This window comes from Macaca thibetana, chromosome 12 (assembly GCF_024542745.1).
Source record: "Macaca thibetana thibetana isolate TM-01 chromosome 12, ASM2454274v1, whole genome shotgun sequence".
Lineage (NCBI taxonomy): Eukaryota > Metazoa > Chordata > Mammalia > Primates > Cercopithecidae > Macaca > Macaca thibetana.
Genome location: NC_065589.1, coordinates 88,534,205 through 88,555,262, shown reverse-complemented (window position 1 = coordinate 88,555,262; position 21,058 = coordinate 88,534,205). Strand labels below are relative to the sequence as shown.

Below are 21,058 nucleotides of genomic sequence, written 5' to 3'. Positions count from 1 at the left end.
AGCTCCATGCAGTTTGCAAACTATATTTTCTTTAACCTATTGTGAGCTTTATAGTGCAAGTATCATGCAAGAAATACAGTGCCAGCAAATAGTGGGTATTTTAAAGTTTATTTTGTTAAACTGAGGTCTCACCAAAACATCATAAAACAGATGACTTTGTCCCTATTTTACAGTTGAGAAAAAAGACTCAAAGAGATGAATTAGCTGTCTCAAGATAACATACCAGCAATCATTTGAAAATACAAGTTTATCTGATATGAAAGCTTCCATGGATAGATCTGCTCTATTGTAACATTTTAAAATGTACATATTATTTTATTAGCTGAATTTTATATTTTCAGGTATTTTCTTACACTGCTGACAAAGAAATTCGAACCGATGACTTGTGCTTGGATGTTTCTAGACTCAATGGACCTGTAATCATGTTAAAATGCCACCATATGAGAGGAAATCAGTTATGGGAATATGATGCTGAGGTATAGTATTTTCCTTAATTTACTTATTATTTGATGCTTGAGCTCAGTTATATATTTCAACATTCAATATTTAAATCTTAAGCTGGTTTTTATCTACATTGGCAGAATTCGATTTTAAGCATGCAGGTTCATATCGGTAACATTAGGATGGCATATCATTTAAACAGGTTTTGCCAAATTGGTCCATTAATATAAAATATGAATGAGGACAATGGAATCAGTTTTGTGTATGACAACTTGTATCTCCATGTACATGCCAAACATAAATTAGGCAAGGGGTAAGCTAAGCCTATCTGAGAGGTTTGTATGAAGATGTGTATACAGGATAATATTGACAATATGTACATATTTTCAAATTTTAAATTTTATACCACTAATCACTGACATTTATGTTCCTCAACTGGAAGGAACAATATCTGACAAGTTTAACAAGATTTCTTTACTGTTTACAATTATAAATATTTCACAGAATTCAGTAAACTAATTAGTCACCTAAAAAGCTGAGTAGCCTCTTCTCAATATAGCACACCTTTCTGACAGAGGAGAGGGAGAGAAAACAACAAAATTACTGTTGGAAATTTATCTCCAGGCAGTGTGTAAAAACCAGATCAACCATCAGATGGAGCTAATAAAAAAGAAATATTTTCCTTTGCATAAAGAAACTTACTCTCGAAAACAGCTTCATTTCTTTCGGTTTTCTTTTATGATTAACAAAATGAATTGGTCTTCTGTGTTACATTTCCCACATTATTAAGTGGTAGGTGATTTATTTAAAAGGAAAACTAAAGTTCATTCTGCTTAGAAGATAAATACTACTATAGAGGTAAATGGGTTTCACAGATGCAGTATTCCATGCAAGCCTAAAATTTTCTACAAGAATAACATTTTAAAAAACAATCTACAGAGTTTTTTGGCATTGTTGATATTTTAACAAGACCTTTAAAAACCTTTTTGAATGTCATTTTAATATTTGCATGATTCTGTAGTTTCTTAAGTTGAATATTAGAAAAACTTACTGAATTCTTATAGGATTTGAAACTGGTTATGTAGGGTTAATTTGGGGTCTAAAACTTATACAATGTTACCAGGATCGTAGGACACAAAATCATCTTCTGAGCCATAATTGAGGACAAACACTGAGAATTCTTCCTATGTTGTACCAATGTGTTCTATTAAGATGCTGTTGCCTTCACTATATCTTACTCACCTTGTCTGACCACCAATCTTTTTTTCTCTTCAACTATTATTTATTGGTGCCATCCTTGATATTAAGCCTACAGAAAACAGTGCCTTTGCAAAATACATATAGGTAAATCCTTCATCAGTACTCTATCTCTTCTATGAGGAAAAATGCAGTAAAATGTACAGATACAGTAGAAATCCTATAAGTGATACTTATTTTTAAATAAAACTTGTTCTTGTTGTTGTTACTGTTTAGTTTCTACCAGGAACCTGGGACTCTACTGAGCTTATGCTAAAGATAAGAAAATCTAGAATATATTTATTAAGAAAGGGGAATGATCATATGCATTTTTATAAAATGAAGCAGTGTGGAATTTTAGAATACCACTTGTAATCTTTAAACTTTTCCATAACTCTTGAGTGAGCAATATCATAACTCAAATTCTTTCATTTCTCAAATAACTACTGTTAGCAATTACGTGTATATTTTTGTTTACATTTTCTGTCAGCTAGTAGCAATGCTATTGAATACTAAGGAATTTTAAGTAAAAAGTGAAAAAAATAGGTAGCTTCACCTAAGATAAATAAATGATTTCTATAAATTTACTCTTTTGGATGACTAGTAGTTATCTGTTGTAGTATTTCAGAGCACTATAACATTTTGTGTCATGTTTACTTTGACTTTGGAACACACACACAGAAAAGCTTATAAAATGCCATAAATATTGAGAAATTTTTATTTTAAATAATTTGATCATCTGAATTATATAGCTTAATTAAATTCTCATATATGTTTATGTTTTCAAAATTAACTAGTGATATTTACATTGTCTAATGACACCACTTTGCTAAATTAAAAAATGAATGGATCATAATCTAATAAATGACATGAGAATAGAGCAATTGTAGGAATAATACATTGCCTTTCTGGAAATTTCAGCTTTGAAAGGTGATTTTATTTTTGAGAAGGTGTTAAAAAGGATTTTTTTTAACAAAATTGAAATATAACATTTATTACTATGCTTTTAAGTTTTACATTTAGGGTTTCTTTAGGTCACAGAAGGGTTCCACCCCTTGCTACCCACAGGGTGATTCCAGGAGTAGTAGCATCACCTGGGAACTTGTTAGAAATGCAGGATCCGAACGCATGCTAAACATACTGAATCCAAATCTGTATTTTAACAAAATCTCCAATCATTCATATATACATTTACATTTGAAAAGGACAGGGCCAAATATCTATGTATCTTCCATAGTCTTTTTATACACTGATTAAAGAATATTACAAATTTAGGAAAAGGCATGGATACAATTTGGAAAATGGCAAGGCCTCCAGAGGGGAGCAAAGAGAGGGAAAGGGAGCAAAAGGATAAGAAGTGTTGAGATGAGAAGGAGGAATAATTGCTCAGTGGTTCTATTCTTCTCATATTCCAACCTGTGGAAAGAAAATGCGTGCTGCTTACTACTTTAACTCAATTCTTTATCTTTTGCTAGCAAGGACAAAAGTTTTCTTTGAAAAATCTCTGAGGTGGTGCAGGTTCAAGGCAGAATAAAAATTGTCGGAGTTCACAGAATTACAGAACTGAAACGTACCCTAAAGTTCTCTCCTTTAAGCCTTTATCAGGAGGAAACTAAAGCACAAAGATTACGCCACTAGCAGCAGATCTAGAATTCAGGTCCTAATAAAGTATTCCAAGCAAGCTAGCTATCAGTATAATTGTGAATCTCACCATGTGAACAGCAGAAATATTCCATCACCTTATCTCCCATAGTCCTTTCAATCTTAGAAAAGAAAGTCATAAATAGGAGCAGGATTGTTGGAATATCCAGAGAAAAATGGAAACAGTGTCATAAAGCGTCAAAACCTGGAATCTATCCAGCTACTTTGGTTTTGTTTACTTCTTAGGTGAGTGGGGGAAAAGAGAAGGAATAAAGTTCATCACATATTTATCTGTTTTCTCGTGCAATTCTTACAATAGTCTTATAAGACAGATATTCTATTTTTCACATTAGTAAAATGAAGCATACGGTAAATGCCTCATTTAAGTTTGCACAGCCAGATTCTTACAGTAAATCCAGCAATTTTTCTACTACACTACGTTGCCTCTCAATGTTATCAAAAAACTAGAAATAATTCGGTTCTTTCAATGGTTATGATATAATAAGCTTAATATACAGTATTTCAAATGGAATACCTAAATGCTATCAGTTATTTGTTATACCAAATTTTATTGACATAAAATTTCTCATTTTTTTAATAGTGAGAAAGATGTTCTACAATAAATATGGTCTATTTAGCTAAATAAGCAGTCATAAAACTACTTTGTCATTTTGCTCTAATTGCTTACAAGCTTCAGCTATACATACTCGTAATTGCTTATCCTTGTAATTGAATGAAACTAAGCACATGTTAGTAATAAATGCACTTCTTTGGTCAACTTTGATTTCAAATGTAGTTTCTCACACCCCTAACTAAATAGTTCGTAAATAACCATGAATTTAGTTCATTGTCATCTTATATATGGCCTAACCTGTTTGAATTGAGGGCATCCTGGGCATCATTAGCAAAATTGTAGGATACCTATGTGGTCTAGAAGCTTGAATAAATTTCACAAACCCTTCTATGCCATGAAATGTCTATTGCCAGCATTAAATGAAAAGAAAAAAATTCATCTCACTGAAACATTTTAAGAATTATTTTTATAAAGTTCTGTCATCCATTCATTCTGTTTTATTCAGGTGTTCTTATATTCTGTTTGAACATTACAATGGTGTTCCAATCAATTTAGAATATTTTCCTATGATATATGCATATAATTACATTTCTTTTTGAATAACTAGGCAGCTACATACAGTGTGAGAATCTAATTTTAGATCAGAACACTTACGTTCAACAAACACTATGCAACAAAGAAAAAAAGGGAGAAAAATATGATGCTAAAAATAACTCTTATTTTTCATGTGACTGAGCAAGTGGACTTAGAAAATACTTGTTGTGAATTCTATGTACATCTGTATCAAATAATTTCCAGAGTCACAATATAAGGAATGCTTTTCCATAGGTAAAATGTGTTAGATTAATATTTAGACTTGAATTACACTACCATCTTTTATTTACCTTTATTAGAGAGCAGGTAAATGGGATTATAATTTCAAGGTAAGTGATCTTTAAGTGCATCCCAACCATTCCCCTGTGTAGCATTCCTAAGAAAAACAATGGCTTAATTTACCTTTTGAAGGCTGTGTGCATTACACAGGTATCACCTTTCCATATTCCTATTGACCCATAGCTGTGATTTCTTATTAGAAGTAGTGAGTAGGAATTTCAATAGATTAGTGTCACATTTGTAGTTCCTATGTGTTAAATGATTACACTTCCTATTTTATAATATTTCTATTTGACTGAATGCATAGATTACCTTGTCTGGAGATCATAATTAATGTTTTGAGTAATAACTTTGTTATATTAATTTTTAATTGTTATTCTATGCTTAACAGAAGAAATCCTATTATCTTTGCTATTAAATTAAATATCTATAGTAGTCCAAATTTATACTTATTTTGTATATTATTATATGTAATAACATAATTGAGTGGGTTTTATTTTAATCTTTTAGTATACCAACTTTTAAACTGAGACCTGTGCGATTGGCTCTTAAATTAACTATGCAGTCAGTTCATTAAAATATCTATTTTTTACATTAGTACTTTTAATGCCAAGGTATGGCCTAATTTTACAAAATTGTTTAGCCTGATTCCAGTTGGCTTTAAGTAGGAATTATATATTTGGAAGGGTAAATTTAGATGCTCCATGCCACATTTTATGTTAGTCAAACAAGCAAATATATATAAAGGCAGGAATCATTAATGTTTTTCTTATGTATTTTTATGTTATGATTGAAATATTGTACATCGCAGGAAATACCAAGGCTTTACACTCTAGAGGAGAACAATAAAGTAATGCCGTATTATAAACAAAACTCAATACTAGCTTAGGGTTTAGATCCTATTTTCTAGTCAATATTTTAAATATGCTATAGGAAAATATATTTGGCAGTAAGTTGCATGTCAGCCTGGATGTCACATTGTCTTCAAAATTGAGTTAATATAGCTGGATGCGGTGGCATGGGCCTGTAGTACCACCTACTTGGCAAGCTGAGATGGGAGGATTGCTGGAGTCCAGGAGTTTGAGGCCAGCCTGGGCAATATAGTGAGACCATTTCTCTAAAAGAAAACAAAAGTAGACTAATTAGCCATGTGCAACAAAAACAGATATAACTAAGGCTTGATATGCCTAATAAAGAGCATATCAACCCTTAGTTACTGTACTTTTTGAAGGGAAAATAGTATACCACATATAGAAATGTGCAAGGACTTGAATAAACAGCATAGTAGAAACATAGCCAAAGAAAATGGAAAAAAAGTTTTTAAAAAACATATATACATAAAAATCATTTTATGTGTTATTGTATTCGTTTCTTGTTTATCCTATCAATACAGCAAGAAATGTTTTTAGCAGCAACTTGTAATATTGGTGAAGATACAGTGATACCCATATAGTATCCCGACATATAGCAAGTACAAGAAGTGTTAGCTGCTGCTGCTGTTATTACAAATTACTGTTATAGATATATTTTAAAGAACTTTGCTAATATGTGTTAAAGTGTTCATGTATTTGACCTTGCAATTTCACTTCTAAGAATAATTTCCAAAGAAATAATGACAGATATAGACATTGATGTTCAGAGATATTTGCCATTATTTATTATACATACATATCAACCCTTAGTTATATCTGTATGTATTACAAATAATGGCAAATATCTCTGAACATCAACATATTGATCAAATATCTCTGAAATACAATATATTTTTGTTATTTGCAATAGCTCCAAATTGGAAAGATATTCCCTGCAAATAAAAAAGTTAAATGGATTTTGGCAAATTCATTTCAGAGAAATAGTTTGTTTCTTAATAGTATGTTTTTAGATTATTTTAGATTATTTTAATGATAGAAAAAAATTCTCACAACATGAATAAAGGAATATTTGATTATATGACCTCAATTATATAAATTCATAAAATTATTAGAAGATACACACAATATTAATAATTGTTATCATTTCAAACAGTATACTCAGAAATAAATGAACTATGCTTTGTTTTCAAGCAAATGAAGACACTAAATAATTTTGTGTGTTTTTAAATGAAAAATAATTTTTGTCTCAAGAAGGACAAGATTTGTAAGTTTTCTTCTGGGCTATGGCTTTTTATAAGTACCTGGAATTAAAGTTCTTTGACTATTTTTTCATGGCCATTCATTTGATAAACACTTTTGGGAGGTATGTTTTTAAATGAAAATTCTATGTTGTATTTATGCCCTGGGGTTATGTTTCCAGAGGGTAAGCAAAATCATTTTTGTTTTGTTTTATGTCATAAAAATTAATTTTTATATTACAAATGAAATTAACATCATTTACACTAATATCTTTGATGTTAAAATGGCATTTTCCAAGAAAAGTTCACTTCAAGAAGAAATATCACTGAGGGTAGAGGATGATCTAGCCTAGCAGTTTTAAACAGTATGATGGAAAAATTCATGTTTGGTTAAAAAAAGAAACAAAAATATAAACTAGTCTTCTTAAAAAAAATCAAGCTATATAGTTAACAATATTATTTATAGTTACAGTTTTAATATCAACTACATAGTTAACAATACTATGAATAAAATGTTATTTTTTCTTTCTTTACAAATTATATACTATTTTACTATAGAAGATAAATCCTTGAAAACAATAATCCAATAATTTGTGTACATTAAGCTGACTGAGAGAAGTAGCTTAATTTTAACAGAATTTATTGTCTGCACTGGTCTTGTACTAAGCATTTGAATCACCAGACTTACTTAGTGTATCCCATGGGCAGGCAGTGAGCTTCAAGATGTAGGTGGCCATAGTCTGTGACTTTCCTGGAGCTTATGTTCCTTTAGAGGAAATAGATGGAGAGCAAGAAACGGACAGATAAATTAATTAATTGAAACTGTTTGGAGAATTAGATTAAGAGTTGATCTTTTTCTTTTTCCTCCCTTCATTACCTGCCTTTCTAATTGACATCTAACGAAGGTGGCAATGTACATGTGGAACACAACCAGGTTAGCCCTGTAAAAACACAAGTGGGAGCAATTTGAGTACCATACTGTTCAAAGTAAAGCCTTAAAGCTAAATTATCCTCCAAATTTGTCCCTGATATTATTTAATTTTAGAGTGTAAGAATGAGGAGGCCAAGGGCCATAGTTGGACTAATCAACTATTTTGAATATCTACTCGCAAATAACTCATCTGGTACTAAAAAGCATTGTATTACTAGGATGAAGGCTGAGAATATAATCTTTTATATCTAAAAATAACCTTTTGCCAAAAATATTTCATCATTTAATCTTAAGCCCTTCTCCATAGTCTCAGTCTTATCTTCATTTACGCCTTCCTTATAGGGTTGATATTAAAGCCATCTAAAAAAATGTGGCTCACAGCTCCATGGATGCAATTATTGTGACATGTGCCTTCCATCTTTATCCAGTAGAAATTGCATGTTGCCTAGGATGATTGATTTATTACTGTCTTTGTACTTGATTTCGTCATTATTCATTATTTTCTTTGTCAAACAGACCCACACTCTTCTTCATATAATCACCCAGTCTTGTCTCTCAGTGAACAAAGTAGCTGATGGCTCCCAGCATCCTACAGTGGAAACCTGTAATGATAGCACTTTGCAAAAATGGCTACTAAGAAACTATACAAGAATGGAAATTTTTAGAAATATTTTTGGGAATTCTACTGATTACATTCTCTAATGATTTTTGGAGGTTTGTGTTGCAGATTTTATTAATTTTAGTATTTTTGTTATGTTCAGTTATTGAAATCTGGAAACTCCTTTAAAATGTGGTTAAGAAAAATTTTTATGTACCTTTTCTCCATGGAGTTAACTCTCTGTCTTTTACTTCTTAGTTACTCATTAATTTGGGGACTGCATATATTAAGTTGTGTTTAGTCTATCCTTAATGAGTAGGTATGTTTTTGATTTTTTCTTTATTTTAAACATATATATGCATAAATATCTTTGATGAACTGTATTATGACATATTAACTCTGAGGCGAACTATAGCCGTGTTTATATGACAACAGGTTCTGCATCATCAGATCTGAAAAATATCAATTAAAAAACTAACAGGGTCAAAAAAAGATTGTTTCTAAAACAACAAAATCATTTATTTTTGTTTCTTTTTATTCAGATACTTTGGTTAAATGCAAATATGGCATATCCTTTCTAAAGTATCTTATTATTTTAATTAAAACACTAAGCAAGCGCATTATTAAAGACTAAGATGTGATTTTTCAATACCTTTATAAAGAAAATTATTTCTAAGCATTTCTTTATGGTTGCCTAAGTGAAATAATACTTTTTTTAAGTTGTATCTTTTATCTCTCACTTGTATGATTTGTGACTATCTTTTCAGTAAGCAATAAAATGAATCATTATTCAGGTCAACTGATAGGGAATTCCTCTAAAGAGTGCAAATAAGAACATGTCCTACCTTTTAGTTTTAAGGGGTTTATTATCCAAAAAATAAAGGATTTTACTTTGTCCCTTACCTTACAATGAGAACACAGGAAGATTGGGGCATTTTTCTGGTTCAGATGAACCACTTAAATATTGTTAGTGGAGGAAACAATTGAGCTCAGAAGTCTTGTAACAAGGCTGGGAATGAAATTATGGAGAGGGGACAACACATGGGGTACTATTTTAATTAGAACTATATTCCAGTCAAAGACATTCCAAATGTAAGAGTTGGTAAAACTGGAAAAGTCTACGTCTTTTGCACAAAGAAAACTTGTATACAAAGCAATTTTTGTGTATTATCTTAGTTGCCTTCAAAGCAATCAAACCTGATATATGCAGTGCCAAAAGAGGAGGTTTAGGTTTAACTAACTTTTTATTCTCACAAGTCTACTATAGAGTGCTAGAGCAGAGACCACAGAGCGCTTCTCTCCATAGGAGAAATTGCGGCAGTTCCCTTAGCAGTTCTTATAGCCTTCTCCACAGGTGACAGTCTGTTGCAAGGAGATGAGATCCACATCAGGCAGATGTCAAAACCATCCTGGCTTACTGGCCTCACAGAAGATGATCTCTCCTTGTAACAACTCCATAGGCCTAGCTTCCAGGAACCGAATAAAACATAAAGAATTAGAAGTCTGCACTTAGAAAAGCCCAGTTTGCTTTTCTGTTAGTATATATATGCAATTTATCAGTTGCAGATGCAGTTTATCAATCAGAGTTCATTTTTACCATAAACAATGTAGGCTAGAAACGTAGTTAACATTTTTACCCTTTTGAGGTTGCCAGGGGATTCCAGTTAGTTGACTGAAGGTCAAATTTTTTTAAAAAAAGGGAAAAAGGATATTTGTAAGCATGTTTAACTCTAAGTATTTTCTGACAAAGAACATGATTCCTCAGAATAATTCAAAGCATGCCTGAGTGTTCACAGCTAGTAAATAAGGGACAGGAATTTACCTGAGCCTAAAAGGTCTGGTTTTCTACTGCACTGTACTATAAAGAAGTGTTTAGTTGTTTCTTTGTCTCTGCAGCAGTGGGTTTTCACTACTAGTGAATTCCTTCAAATAAATCATGTATTGTTTAGAAAGAATAATAAAAACTATTGTTTTTAAAATTATTATTTGTGCAGTTGACAACATCTATTCACATGATCCTTAAAGAAAAATCTCAAGTCTGTGCTATATTTTGAACTAAGGTAACAGATAATTGATCAAAGCATTCAACTACAATGATATGTGATCGACTGCAATAAGACACTGGCAGTGCTTTCTGGGGTAGCTTAATGGGCAATAACATATGTGATATTTGAAAAATCGTACTTTTTTAAAAAAGGGATCTAATAGAAGTATGCAATGGTAAGTTATATTTTTGAAAGAGAATATATACACAAAGGACCACAGATACGTAACAAAAATCAAGCCATTTTGTTGATTTTTAACTAGAACTGTTTAGAAAAAATATATATTGTTTTCGTTATGTATCTTTATTTTTTCAAGCTGGCTACTGGTTGAATTTCTGGCATCATAAGTGTAAATCAGCCATCTTCTTGCCTATCTTTGGCCATTTATTCCTTTCTTTGTTTTTTAGTGTAAATAACTTGATTCCATGTTTTGAAAGAGCAACAACAAAGGTCTCAATCTTGAAATCTCCTTTGCATCTAATTGCCTTGCTCTTTTAATTTCCTGCTTGCTGTTTCTTAGGCCTCCTCTACCACAAACCTATTCTCCCTTCCATCGTTTCTTACAACAGTGCAGGCCACGATGTTTTCAGTCCTAATCTAAACAAATTACAATCGTCTGGCTGCTATTTCTCTACCATTTTTATTGCCCACCTCTTATGTTTACTTTCATCCCATTTTCAATGTAGTATCAAGAGGCAAAAAAAAAACATTTTGTTTACCTTTAATTTTGGTAATTTGCAAAAAAAAAAAAAAAAAGTAGAGTGCTATTTTCAAGATATATTTGCAAATTATCTCTCATACATTCAAATACTTCGCTTCTGGTTGGAGAGGTTTCCATATAATATGGTCCTAGGTATTGCCCATGAAATAGCAGAAATATATAAAATTAGTATGTATAAATCATGTTGATTTAAAATGTATATCTGAAAAGTCCAAAAATGTGATTTCCAATGTACGTAAAGATGCCAAAGAGAAGATATATAATGACTGGTTAACATACAATTATTGGAATTTATGAATAAACCAAAATATAAATATAATGTTTAAAAATATATGATCATCATGCCCCTGTTTTTATTTGTTATATTTTTAAGATTCTTAAAAATACAGACCAAACTATTGTAAAGATTTTATCAAGTAAGACAGATTAATTTTTGCTCTGATAATCACTTTCTACAATGAATGTCTTACAGTCACAGATACTATAGCTTGTTTAGTATTTTGAAATGGGAACATCTCTAGCAGTTTTGTTCATTTGGGTCACAGCTGTGCCATCTATTTGCATGTTTACCAAATGGTTACTGAATAACACATGCCTAAGAAAACTAAGCTTTTACAAAAGCTTGTTAATATTTGCAGTCCTCAACTGAACTCAGAGCTCACAAATGGGCTTTTTGCAAAGGAGCCTGAATTCTTGGCAACGCTTGATAAATGTCAGCCAGTTTCTTTAACCATCTGCAAATAAAGGTATATTAGACAATGATGACTTCATAACAGTCAAAGTTGTATAATAATTAATCCAGGGACACCTGTGCACAGTTCCTTTTACAAACCTATCACAGTGTATTATACTAAAAAAATCATAAAGGATTTTTTAGAGAACAGATTTCATCTGATGTGCTAGTGAAGCTAAAGATGAAATAAGCTGCACTGATTATTGGTTATCTTTTACAGAGACTCACGTTGCGACATGTTAACAGTAACCAATGTCTCGATGAACCTTCTGAAGAAGACAAAATGGTGCCTACAATGCAGGACTGTAGTGGAAGCAGATCCCAACAGTGGCTGCTAAGGAACATGACCTTGGGCACATGAAGACCATGTCCTCCAAGCCATGAAAGTGTCTACGCTTTTGTTTTTCCATTATTTCAATTGGGGGAAAATATTGACTTTGCTGAATTGAAAGTTTTAAAAATCCTTTTAGTATTCTAAAACACAATTGTTTCTAAATCGTTTCTAGAAATGTTTGCTTATTTCCCTACTAAAATTTGTATCTGATAAAAGCACATAAAAATATAAATAATAGCAAATTATTATTAAACAACAGAACAACTTGTAAAACAAACAGTTTGCTTTAAGAAAAATCTTTATTGCACTCATGTCATAGGGTTAATTGGAGGTTATTTTATTTTTGGTTGTCATGGTGATTGAAAGAGATAATGTAAATGCCTTATAAAATCATCTTCATTATGAAATATTATCAGTTGCTTTATAAACTCACCCATTTTACCGATCCTTCATGGAAACATGTTTGAATTCTATGTCTACAACAGGGCCACATATTAAATTATTTCTGAATGAATTCATCCTACAAAATATTCCAAGTTTTGGACAAAGAAAAACATTACATTGGATATTGAATTCATAGAGCCTTTACAGAAGCATCACATTTAAACCAATGTGAATCCAAAAAAGAGAAGGAAAATTTTTAAATTCAATTTAAAGGACATAAAAAAAAGAAATCCGTGAAGCATTGAGGGGAACAAGACGAGTCTAATCCGCAGTGCTTCAATCATTGTGAGAGAACTCAAAGTGGGTTGCAATTATTCCTAACACAGGCTGAAGCTAAACAATCTTGCTTCCAGAGTTTATGTTGGAAACTCAATTCTTAACCAAAATCTTGGTCTCCACAAACTCTACCATCCCTTTTCTCTTCACTCTATAGACAGTGGCATGCCACTGATGCTGTACAGAATTGTAGGTGAAAGAGAGAATTTTAGACTTAATTTTTAACTCTATTGCACTTAAAGATTTTAGTTAGGTCACCACTGTCATTTTCATTTTCTATGTTAAAGAATACCTTTCAGTGCTATGCTCCAATATCTAAAAATTTTATCACCAGGGGAATAAACTCAACACACATTCATTAAGCTTTTATTGTAATTAAACTGCTATATATTGTTTGCCATATATTATGGCCCGAGGAACATAGTTATAATTAGGCTAGATTCACATTTTCTTTTCTCATCTTAAAACCCTTTATGCTCAAAATACATTAACAGAGGCCATGAAAAGGAAAAAAAAAATCAGAATTTTGCTAATAAGTTTTTGTATTTGACAGCATTTAAAATGCTCATAGAGTTACCCTATATATGTATGTTATTCATTATAAATGCACTCAGCAGCTAAGAGAAATTCGAGAGGAAAAATGGAAGAAGTGTTTTCTGGAGCAGAAGATTCCACCTCTGTGGTCCTCATCTTTACTTAAAAAGCTCTTATAGAAAGGATTAATCATTCTGACTGCATACAAACTCTCTATGTCTCTGACTTGCACATACACTGCTTTATAATGAAAATGAGGGCACTTTCTGATTGTCAGTAAAATCTTAAATGATTTTTGCAACTGGTATTCCTTCCTCTTTTGACTTTTTATTGGTACAACTGTAGGGAAGAATCTGCAACCTGGAGCATTTCAGGTTTGCTCTTTAAATATAGACACCCCTCACCATGAGCTCTCCGGGAATCCGTGACTTTCCTAAAATTGTAAGCAAAATGTTGAGTATCCGGGCATGTTTTTCTGAGGTGGGAGTATGTCGCTTACAGCAAACTTGGAAAGAAGGCTATGACTCACAAGAGGCAGTGAACCATTGCCTTAAATTATTAGCAGCCTCTCAAGTCCATTGAGGCCTCATGTAAAATTCCCATCTTTCATTTTTACACTCCTCTTCTCCCCTCATTTCCTTTTCTCCTGACTAAGGTAAAAAGACCCTGCACAGCATTATTACTTAAGTTGAAAAGCTTCAACTCTCAAGGACTCATGTATACCATATGTTCCACTTATTGATTTGTCAGTCAAAATGCATGTTACATAGAAAATGGTCAATGGCAAATTTTTATAAATACAGCTACCCCATCAAAGCTGAACTTGAAACATTTTAGCAGCATTTTAAATATGTGAAAGTTCGTTATGGTCATGGTGAGAAACTAAAACTACATGAGTTTCATGCTAGAAAAGAATTTTTCAAGAATCTTCAGATGGCTTGAACGCATGCCATTACAGCATCTAACAAAAAGTGGCATAAAATACAAAACACCTAACACTAGAAAGCAATGACTAACATATAATTTGTTTTCAAAAATGTTTATTGTCTTCAGTACAAAAAGTTAAAACCATGATTGGATTCATAATGCACTTGTCTTATAGATCCCTTATTTATGGAGCTAGACTGACATATTTCAAACCAATCTCTTCTGTGGTCTTCTCCATCTCAGTTAATGCAACTTCAACCTTCCAGATGCTCAGGTCAAAAACTGAAAGTTGCTTTTGACTCCTCTATTTCTGTTTCAACTTTCATCTAATCCAACAGCAAATTCCCTTGATGCTACCTTTGAAATGTAACTAGAAAAGAATTACTTGCCGCCACATCCACTAGGTGTCACTACCTCTAACCTTTTTAATCACAATATGCTTATTATTTAGTTCCCTAATTTCCTAGTCCTTGTCTTGAACAATCTTTTCTCAATACACCAGCCATAGTGATTCTGTTAACCATGAATTTGATTTTGTCACTTCCCTGCTCACAATCTTCCAATGACTTCTCCCTCCAGTGGCCTTCAAGGTCCTTCATGAGTGTTACCCCTCTACACATCCACACCACTCACCACACATACATACACATGCACACACACACAGATACAATTCCACCTTTTTCTAACGCCATCTCTTATCTCTTATTATTCTGCCTCTTACTTACCCCACTATGGCTCCCAAGAAAGTTCCCGCTTTAGTGTTTTGTTCCCTCTGCCCCAGAGAGCTCCCCTTAGTGGTCTCAGTTCAAATATTATCTTATCAGTAAGACAAACCCTTCTCCCATCTGCCCTCCCTATCCCCTGTACCTGACAATCTAAAAGTTTGCTTCTTTATTTCTGTCTGCACTTCCCCCTCCCCAGCCCCAAACATGCCCATCACATGCCCTAGAAGGTAAGTCCCATGAAGGCGGGGGCTTTGTCAGTTTTGTTCATTTGGTATTTCTGGCATATATATTCTTTAAATATTTCTTGAATTAATGAACTGAAAAATGTGTGTTAAAGTTGCTAAGTGTTACTGTATCATACTTTTTTTGTATTTTAAAATTTAAAATAAAGGCTAATATATTTAGACAGGATTTCCAATAACTTTGTCTTCAAGTTATAATTTTCTTTGTAATATTCTTCACATTAAACTGTGGACTATATATTATTTTCTGGATAAAATATCCTGCCTTATGGAAATGAAATATGATATTTTATTAAAATGCTGCTATATTACATAAGTTGCTTCATTAAGCTAAAAATAGTTTTAATTTTTATTTTTTGTGTCCAATGGCCACCTGAAGGTATACGATTTTGACTTTTAAAGAGATATCATTGTCTTAAAAAGTATGTATTTTCTTGATTTCATAAGAATTATTACTAAATTTATCTTCTAAGTGCAGTCGATGGAATAAACACAATTAGAGATTTTTAAAGGACTTTACAGATGACGTTGTCTTAGTTTCTCTGTTTATAGATAATAAGACTGAAACCCAGATACGTAATATAACTTTTCTAAAGATCATATATCTATAAGTTGTGTTGCTTGGACCCCTTATTGTTAATGTAAACTAATACTGTCACTCAAAAAATTACAGAAATGGAACAATAATGAGAAAAATATCTTCATTAGACATGTTATGGGGCCAGGCACGGTGGCTTACACCTGTAATCCCAGCACTTTGGGAGGCTGAGGTGGGCGGATCACTTGAGTTCAGAAGTTGGAGACCAGCCTGGCCAACATGACGAAACTCTGTCTCTACTAAAAATACAAAAATTAGCTGGATGTGGTGGCACACGCCTGTAATCCCAACTACTCGGGAGGCTGATGTGGAGAATTGCTTGAACCTGGGAGGCAGAGGCTGCAGTGAGCCAGGATCACACCACTGCACTTCAGCCTCAAGACTCTGTCTCAAAAAAAAAAAAAAAGTTTCTGACTAGTACATTGATTCTTTAGAAATATTTAAATTCTTACTACTTATTTAAATAAAATTAGTTCTTTAAAATAATACAAGCACTAACACCTACAGCAGAAATAAACTACCAAGAAACAGCATGATTACAGGAACATCCGATCATTATTTGGCAAACTGGGTTTCAGGAAAGCAAAGCCTCTTCAGTAGTAACTAATGGAACATACTCACTTTCATTTTTCCTTCTAATTATCTTCAAGTTAAAAGTAAGGTTTGGCCCACAGCTTGCACAGAGAATTAGACCATCTATTACTGTGAAGACTGGGGAGGTTCTATGACATGGAGCTTCAAAGACTGCAGCGAAATCAGCAGAGATTTCTAGGCTTCCCAGTGGAGCTCTGTAAACTCTAGTAAACACAATCTATAAATTTGATTTTGCCACGGTGCTTAGAAACAGTCTAATAAATAAAAGGGAAAAAAGTGTACAGAGAGAGAAAAAATAACTACACTAAAACAGAACTGTTTTTACCTTTTAAAAAATTTGGTGGGAGGTTAGGAACATATTCTGAATTGGTTCAGTAAACCTCAAAATACTGTCTCCCCCACACATGGTTTTACCACTTAAGAAATGATGATTGTATCTGCTCACAACCATTTTACTTGCATCTCACTTACAGATGCTAAATCTAGTCTCAGAGGAGGCAAAACATGTATGCATTCTTAAGTTATAAAGTGTACTGATTTCACAAATTGAAGAATTTTAGAAATTCAGATTTGTCATGGATGTGTCACCATCCATAACTGTCATCCTGCATAGCTGATATCTGCTGCAAATCTTGAATAAATTTCCAATTCAGTTGGGCAGCAGAAATTCAATTAGATCTTAAGGCAGTTTGTGTTTCAGGATTCCACCTCTGCCCATTTTCCCCAATATGTCAAAATATGGAATAGGTGAAATCAGCCCCTCTTATGTACAGCACATGGACACATCTGTTGTGACTACACCATGTTCGAACTGCTACTAAGTATCAGCTGTGTATGAATTTACAGTGTTGAATGAGCACCAGCAATGTGTTTTAAATAATTTGTGTATATTTGTAGCCCAGTTTCTTTGATATTGGTCAATAAATTCTAAAGACACTTTTCATTGTATGTGTTTTAAAAGAAAAATCCCTCTGAAATACTAGTGAATTCAGGGCAGCTCTTTTCTTAAGGATCCTTTAAGATTAAGACCACTTCTGTGATACTTGTGTTACGTTATATAAAGTTATTTTGTTTTGTTTTTTTTAGCTGGGGAGAACAAATCACTCAATATTCTGTTTTTAAAGGGTTAGAATGAGAATGGAAAATTAGATGATTAAGGCTATAACACTTTTTTACAATGAGATTTTCATCATGCATTCAATTGGTGTGAAAATGAAAGTAAGCCACTGCTTGGTTCCAGTTGTACTGAAATTTCAGCTAAAAATAGCACAAGGGGGAAAAAGAATGATTACATGTGTTTTTTTGTTTCTTGTGTGTGTGTGTGTGTGTGTGTTTTTCTATTTCAGCTTTTGTTGTTGTTGTTGTTGTTGTTGTTGTTTGGTCAGTATAGCCACAGCTAGAAAGGAGTAATTTCAAAAATGTTTTAGATATATGCTTGGCACCTAGTGCTTTAACATTTATAAAAGTAGATTGTGCATAATGACACATTTTAAATACTGTAAGCATTACTAGATGATATAATTGTTCTTTTGCTGTCAATTTAAATATTTATACATTTTTGTAGAATTAAAATATGCCAATTTAGTTTTCCTTTGGTATATATTGCCTTTTTTGAAAATAAATGGGTAACATTTCAAATAGATAAACATCAGTATTTTATGCTTAACTTCCATGTTTGTAGATTATTTAAATAAATGATTAAGTGCCTATGATTATCTCCTAGCACCAAGAAAATGTTGTGTTCCCAGCATAATTTTGTTACCAAAATATATAAAATAGAAACACAAAAATATGCATGATTTAAAAGTATTTATTTTTGATTCTGAAATGATTTGAGGTGGATTTTTTCTTCCTGTTTTATAAAAATGACTAATAATAGAAAAATGTAAAAATCTCATATCAATGATAAAAACTATTTTTCAGAATATAGGCCATACCCAACACCCAGATTCTAAGACTGAAATCTTAAAAGACAGTCTGCCAGGGTGAGAGGAAGATGGAGAGAAGCGGCCGACTCCACAGCACAGTGACTCCCCAGGATCAGCTCTTCAGTCTTAACCACCAAGATAATCAAAAAGAGCATTTAATTTTCTAAGGTGGAGAAAGGAAGGAAGGGAAGGAAGAGAGAAGCAAGAATAGAGAAGAAAAGAAGGAAAGGAAAGGAGAGGGAAGGGGAGGGGTGGAGAGGGAAGGGAAGAGAGAAGATTCTAATATCTGTTTTCATAATTTTATTCTGAAGAGACTCATCTGAAATTTCCTGTTCAGAAGTCCATTGATTTACAAACATGAACGCCTTGTTAGTTTTCCACAACTTATAACTGTCAGCAAGTGTAAAGGACATTTCTAGATTTTGTGTCTTACACACAAAAATGTCCCTTCTTGGCTTTCTGGAAACCAAGTGTGACTCCAGATACCCAACTCTGTTACTCTCTTTTCGGTTACTCTTGTCCACGCACAGCATACATTTCCAGCAGTAACCAGGTTCTCAAGTATAACCTAATAAAAGAGCCCCACCCACTTCAGGTTTTGATAGATCCATAACTTACCCTGTCTCGCTTTTCACCAGCACCTGGTAGAAACAGCATGTGAGCTCTTATGCTCAGAACTGTGCTTTCCTCTTCCTCCTCAGCCAAGGAGACTATCAGGTAGACTTTCTGCCGACTCACTCATTTTCCGATATAATGATATTTTTCCCCCCGCAAGACAGAGGATATTAATCACCAATCTCTGCTTCCACTGTGGGAAAGAGTTGGTAGGTAGCCTACCGAAATTCTTTTGACAGAAGTCTCTTCACCAATTTTTTGAAGCCAAAACCTAGGTAAACATGCAAACATCTAAAACAGATTTTACAGTTTTCTCTGCAATACAAAACACATGAACTTGGTGCAGCAAGCACTCTATCTACTACATGATAATACATATAAGGTGGAGGCTGTGAGATCAACATTGTCTAAACAATCAAGGTCAGAATTTAACATACGCTTCCTTAAGACTAATGGGACCTGTGCTCTCAGCCCCGAGTCTGCAGCTTCCTTTCTCTATGTACCTGTGAAACGTTTTGACTTTTAAACAATGACATGAAGTTAAGTTGCATATATAAAAGCACTTCAAATGGGTGGAGGATCCATTTCTTCCCACATACTTAGCTTTTTGAAACTCTAGCTTCCATTAGTGGATTTAGAAACATTTGACTCAGCAGCTCACCAACTCCTCCTTTGGATATACTTTCTTCATTTTTTTGGTTTTCCTTCCACCTCATTGGCCAATGATTTCCCATTTCCTTGGCTAAGCTTTCCCTTCTTTCTTCCATGTCTTAATATTGGAGTGCCTCGAGGTGCAGTCCTTGGCCTTCTCAATTTGCACTGACATCTGAAACTTGGTGTGTCCAAAACTGACCTTTTTGCCTTCTCCTACAAATCTGTTCAACCCAGAGATTTTCCATCTCAGTTGATGGCAACTCCATTTTGCCAGTTGCTCAGGCCAATAATCTTGGTATCCTTGAAATCTCTCTCTCTATTAGAAAATCTCCTTGATCCCACCTTGACAGTGTTTGCTGAATCTGACCACTACTTTACACCTCAACTATTCCCATCCTGGTCTGAACCACCAACCAACCTATAGCCGGAGTCTCCTGACTGCTTTCCCAGTTGCTTGCACACTTGCCTCCTCCATAGGCTAGTCTCAAAGAGAGCCTTAAATTTATATTTAAAAAAATAGTTTAAAAGAGAACCAGAATAATGCTATAAAATGTAACCCAGATATGTCTCTCTTCTGCTCAAAATCATCCAGTGCCTTCCTGTTTTGCATAAAGTAAAAGGCTATGTCTTTATAAGAGCCAAACACACTGCATGCTGATCTGGCCCCTATTAACTCTCTGACTTCCTACCACACAATGTTCCCCCTTATTCGCTTCATCCCAAGCACTCTGTCCTTGCTGTGGATCTGAACAAGCCAGGCATGTCCTTGGTTTAGGGCCTCTACCGGAATACTTGTTCTTAGATATCTACATGGGAACTCATTAGCTTTGATCACAACTAAATTCTCCATGAGATCCCCTATCTGCTCTTTGTCATACTGTAGCCTAATTTACTTATCATTTTTAATGTTTAGTTGTTCAGTGCCTCTTTCTCTCTACTCCTCACCCCTACCAAGCACCCTCGCCCCTTTAATAAAAGGTACCGCAAAACAGGAATCTGGATTTCATTGTGATATAATGCAAGTATCTAAAATAATACCTGGCACATTCTAGGCACCCAATACACATCTGTTGAGTATCACATGAATTTCCATCCTTCCATTCTATTGGTGCATTGTATTCCATGCAAGGGACTTGGGAGTTGGTGGGAAAAGGGTTGGTGGCAGAGAGAGAACTTTAACATTTTTCTTGTTCTTCTTTATATTGATACAGTTTAACCTTCACTACTTACACTTTTTTTTTTTTTTTGAGACGGAGTCTCGCTCTATCGCCCAGGCTGGAGTGC

The 21,058-nt window shown here is 33.5% G+C and overlaps 1 protein-coding gene and 1 long non-coding RNA gene across 9 annotated transcripts in view; one reads left to right on the top strand and one right to left on the bottom strand.

The window, feature by feature from the left end:
* GALNT13 (polypeptide N-acetylgalactosaminyltransferase 13) overlaps window positions 1-15,561 on the top strand; it is a 612,881-nt gene extending 597,320 nt beyond the window's left edge. For 5 of the 7 annotated variants that reach the window (XM_050752067.1, XM_050752065.1, XM_050752062.1 and 2 more), the window contains 3 exons: window positions 342-476; window positions 8,323-8,520; window positions 12,124-12,205. In XM_050752067.1, the coding sequence (XP_050608024.1) occupies window positions 342-476; window positions 8,323-8,508 (321 nt within the window). In that variant the 3' untranslated portion in view covers window positions 8,509-8,520; window positions 12,124-12,205. Of the gene's footprint in view, window positions 1-341; window positions 477-8,322; window positions 8,521-12,123 lie in introns of all 7 variants that reach the window. The other 2 variants (XM_050752066.1, XM_050752064.1) reach the window with 1 other exon arrangement.
* On the bottom strand, window positions 5,258-19,737 carry LOC126932843 (uncharacterized). 2 transcript variants are annotated; one of them, XR_007718341.1, is made up of 4 exons: window positions 19,124-19,737; window positions 7,753-7,816; window positions 7,564-7,641; window positions 5,258-5,882 (listed from the first exon to the last, which is right to left on the bottom strand). It is a non-coding gene; the product is annotated as an uncharacterized LOC126932843 (long non-coding RNA). The 2 variants fall into 2 exon arrangements; XR_007718340.1 differs by lacking the exon at window positions 19,124-19,737 and having other exon boundaries at window positions 7,753-8,095.
* Window positions 19,738-21,058: the final 1,321 nt, after the last annotated feature.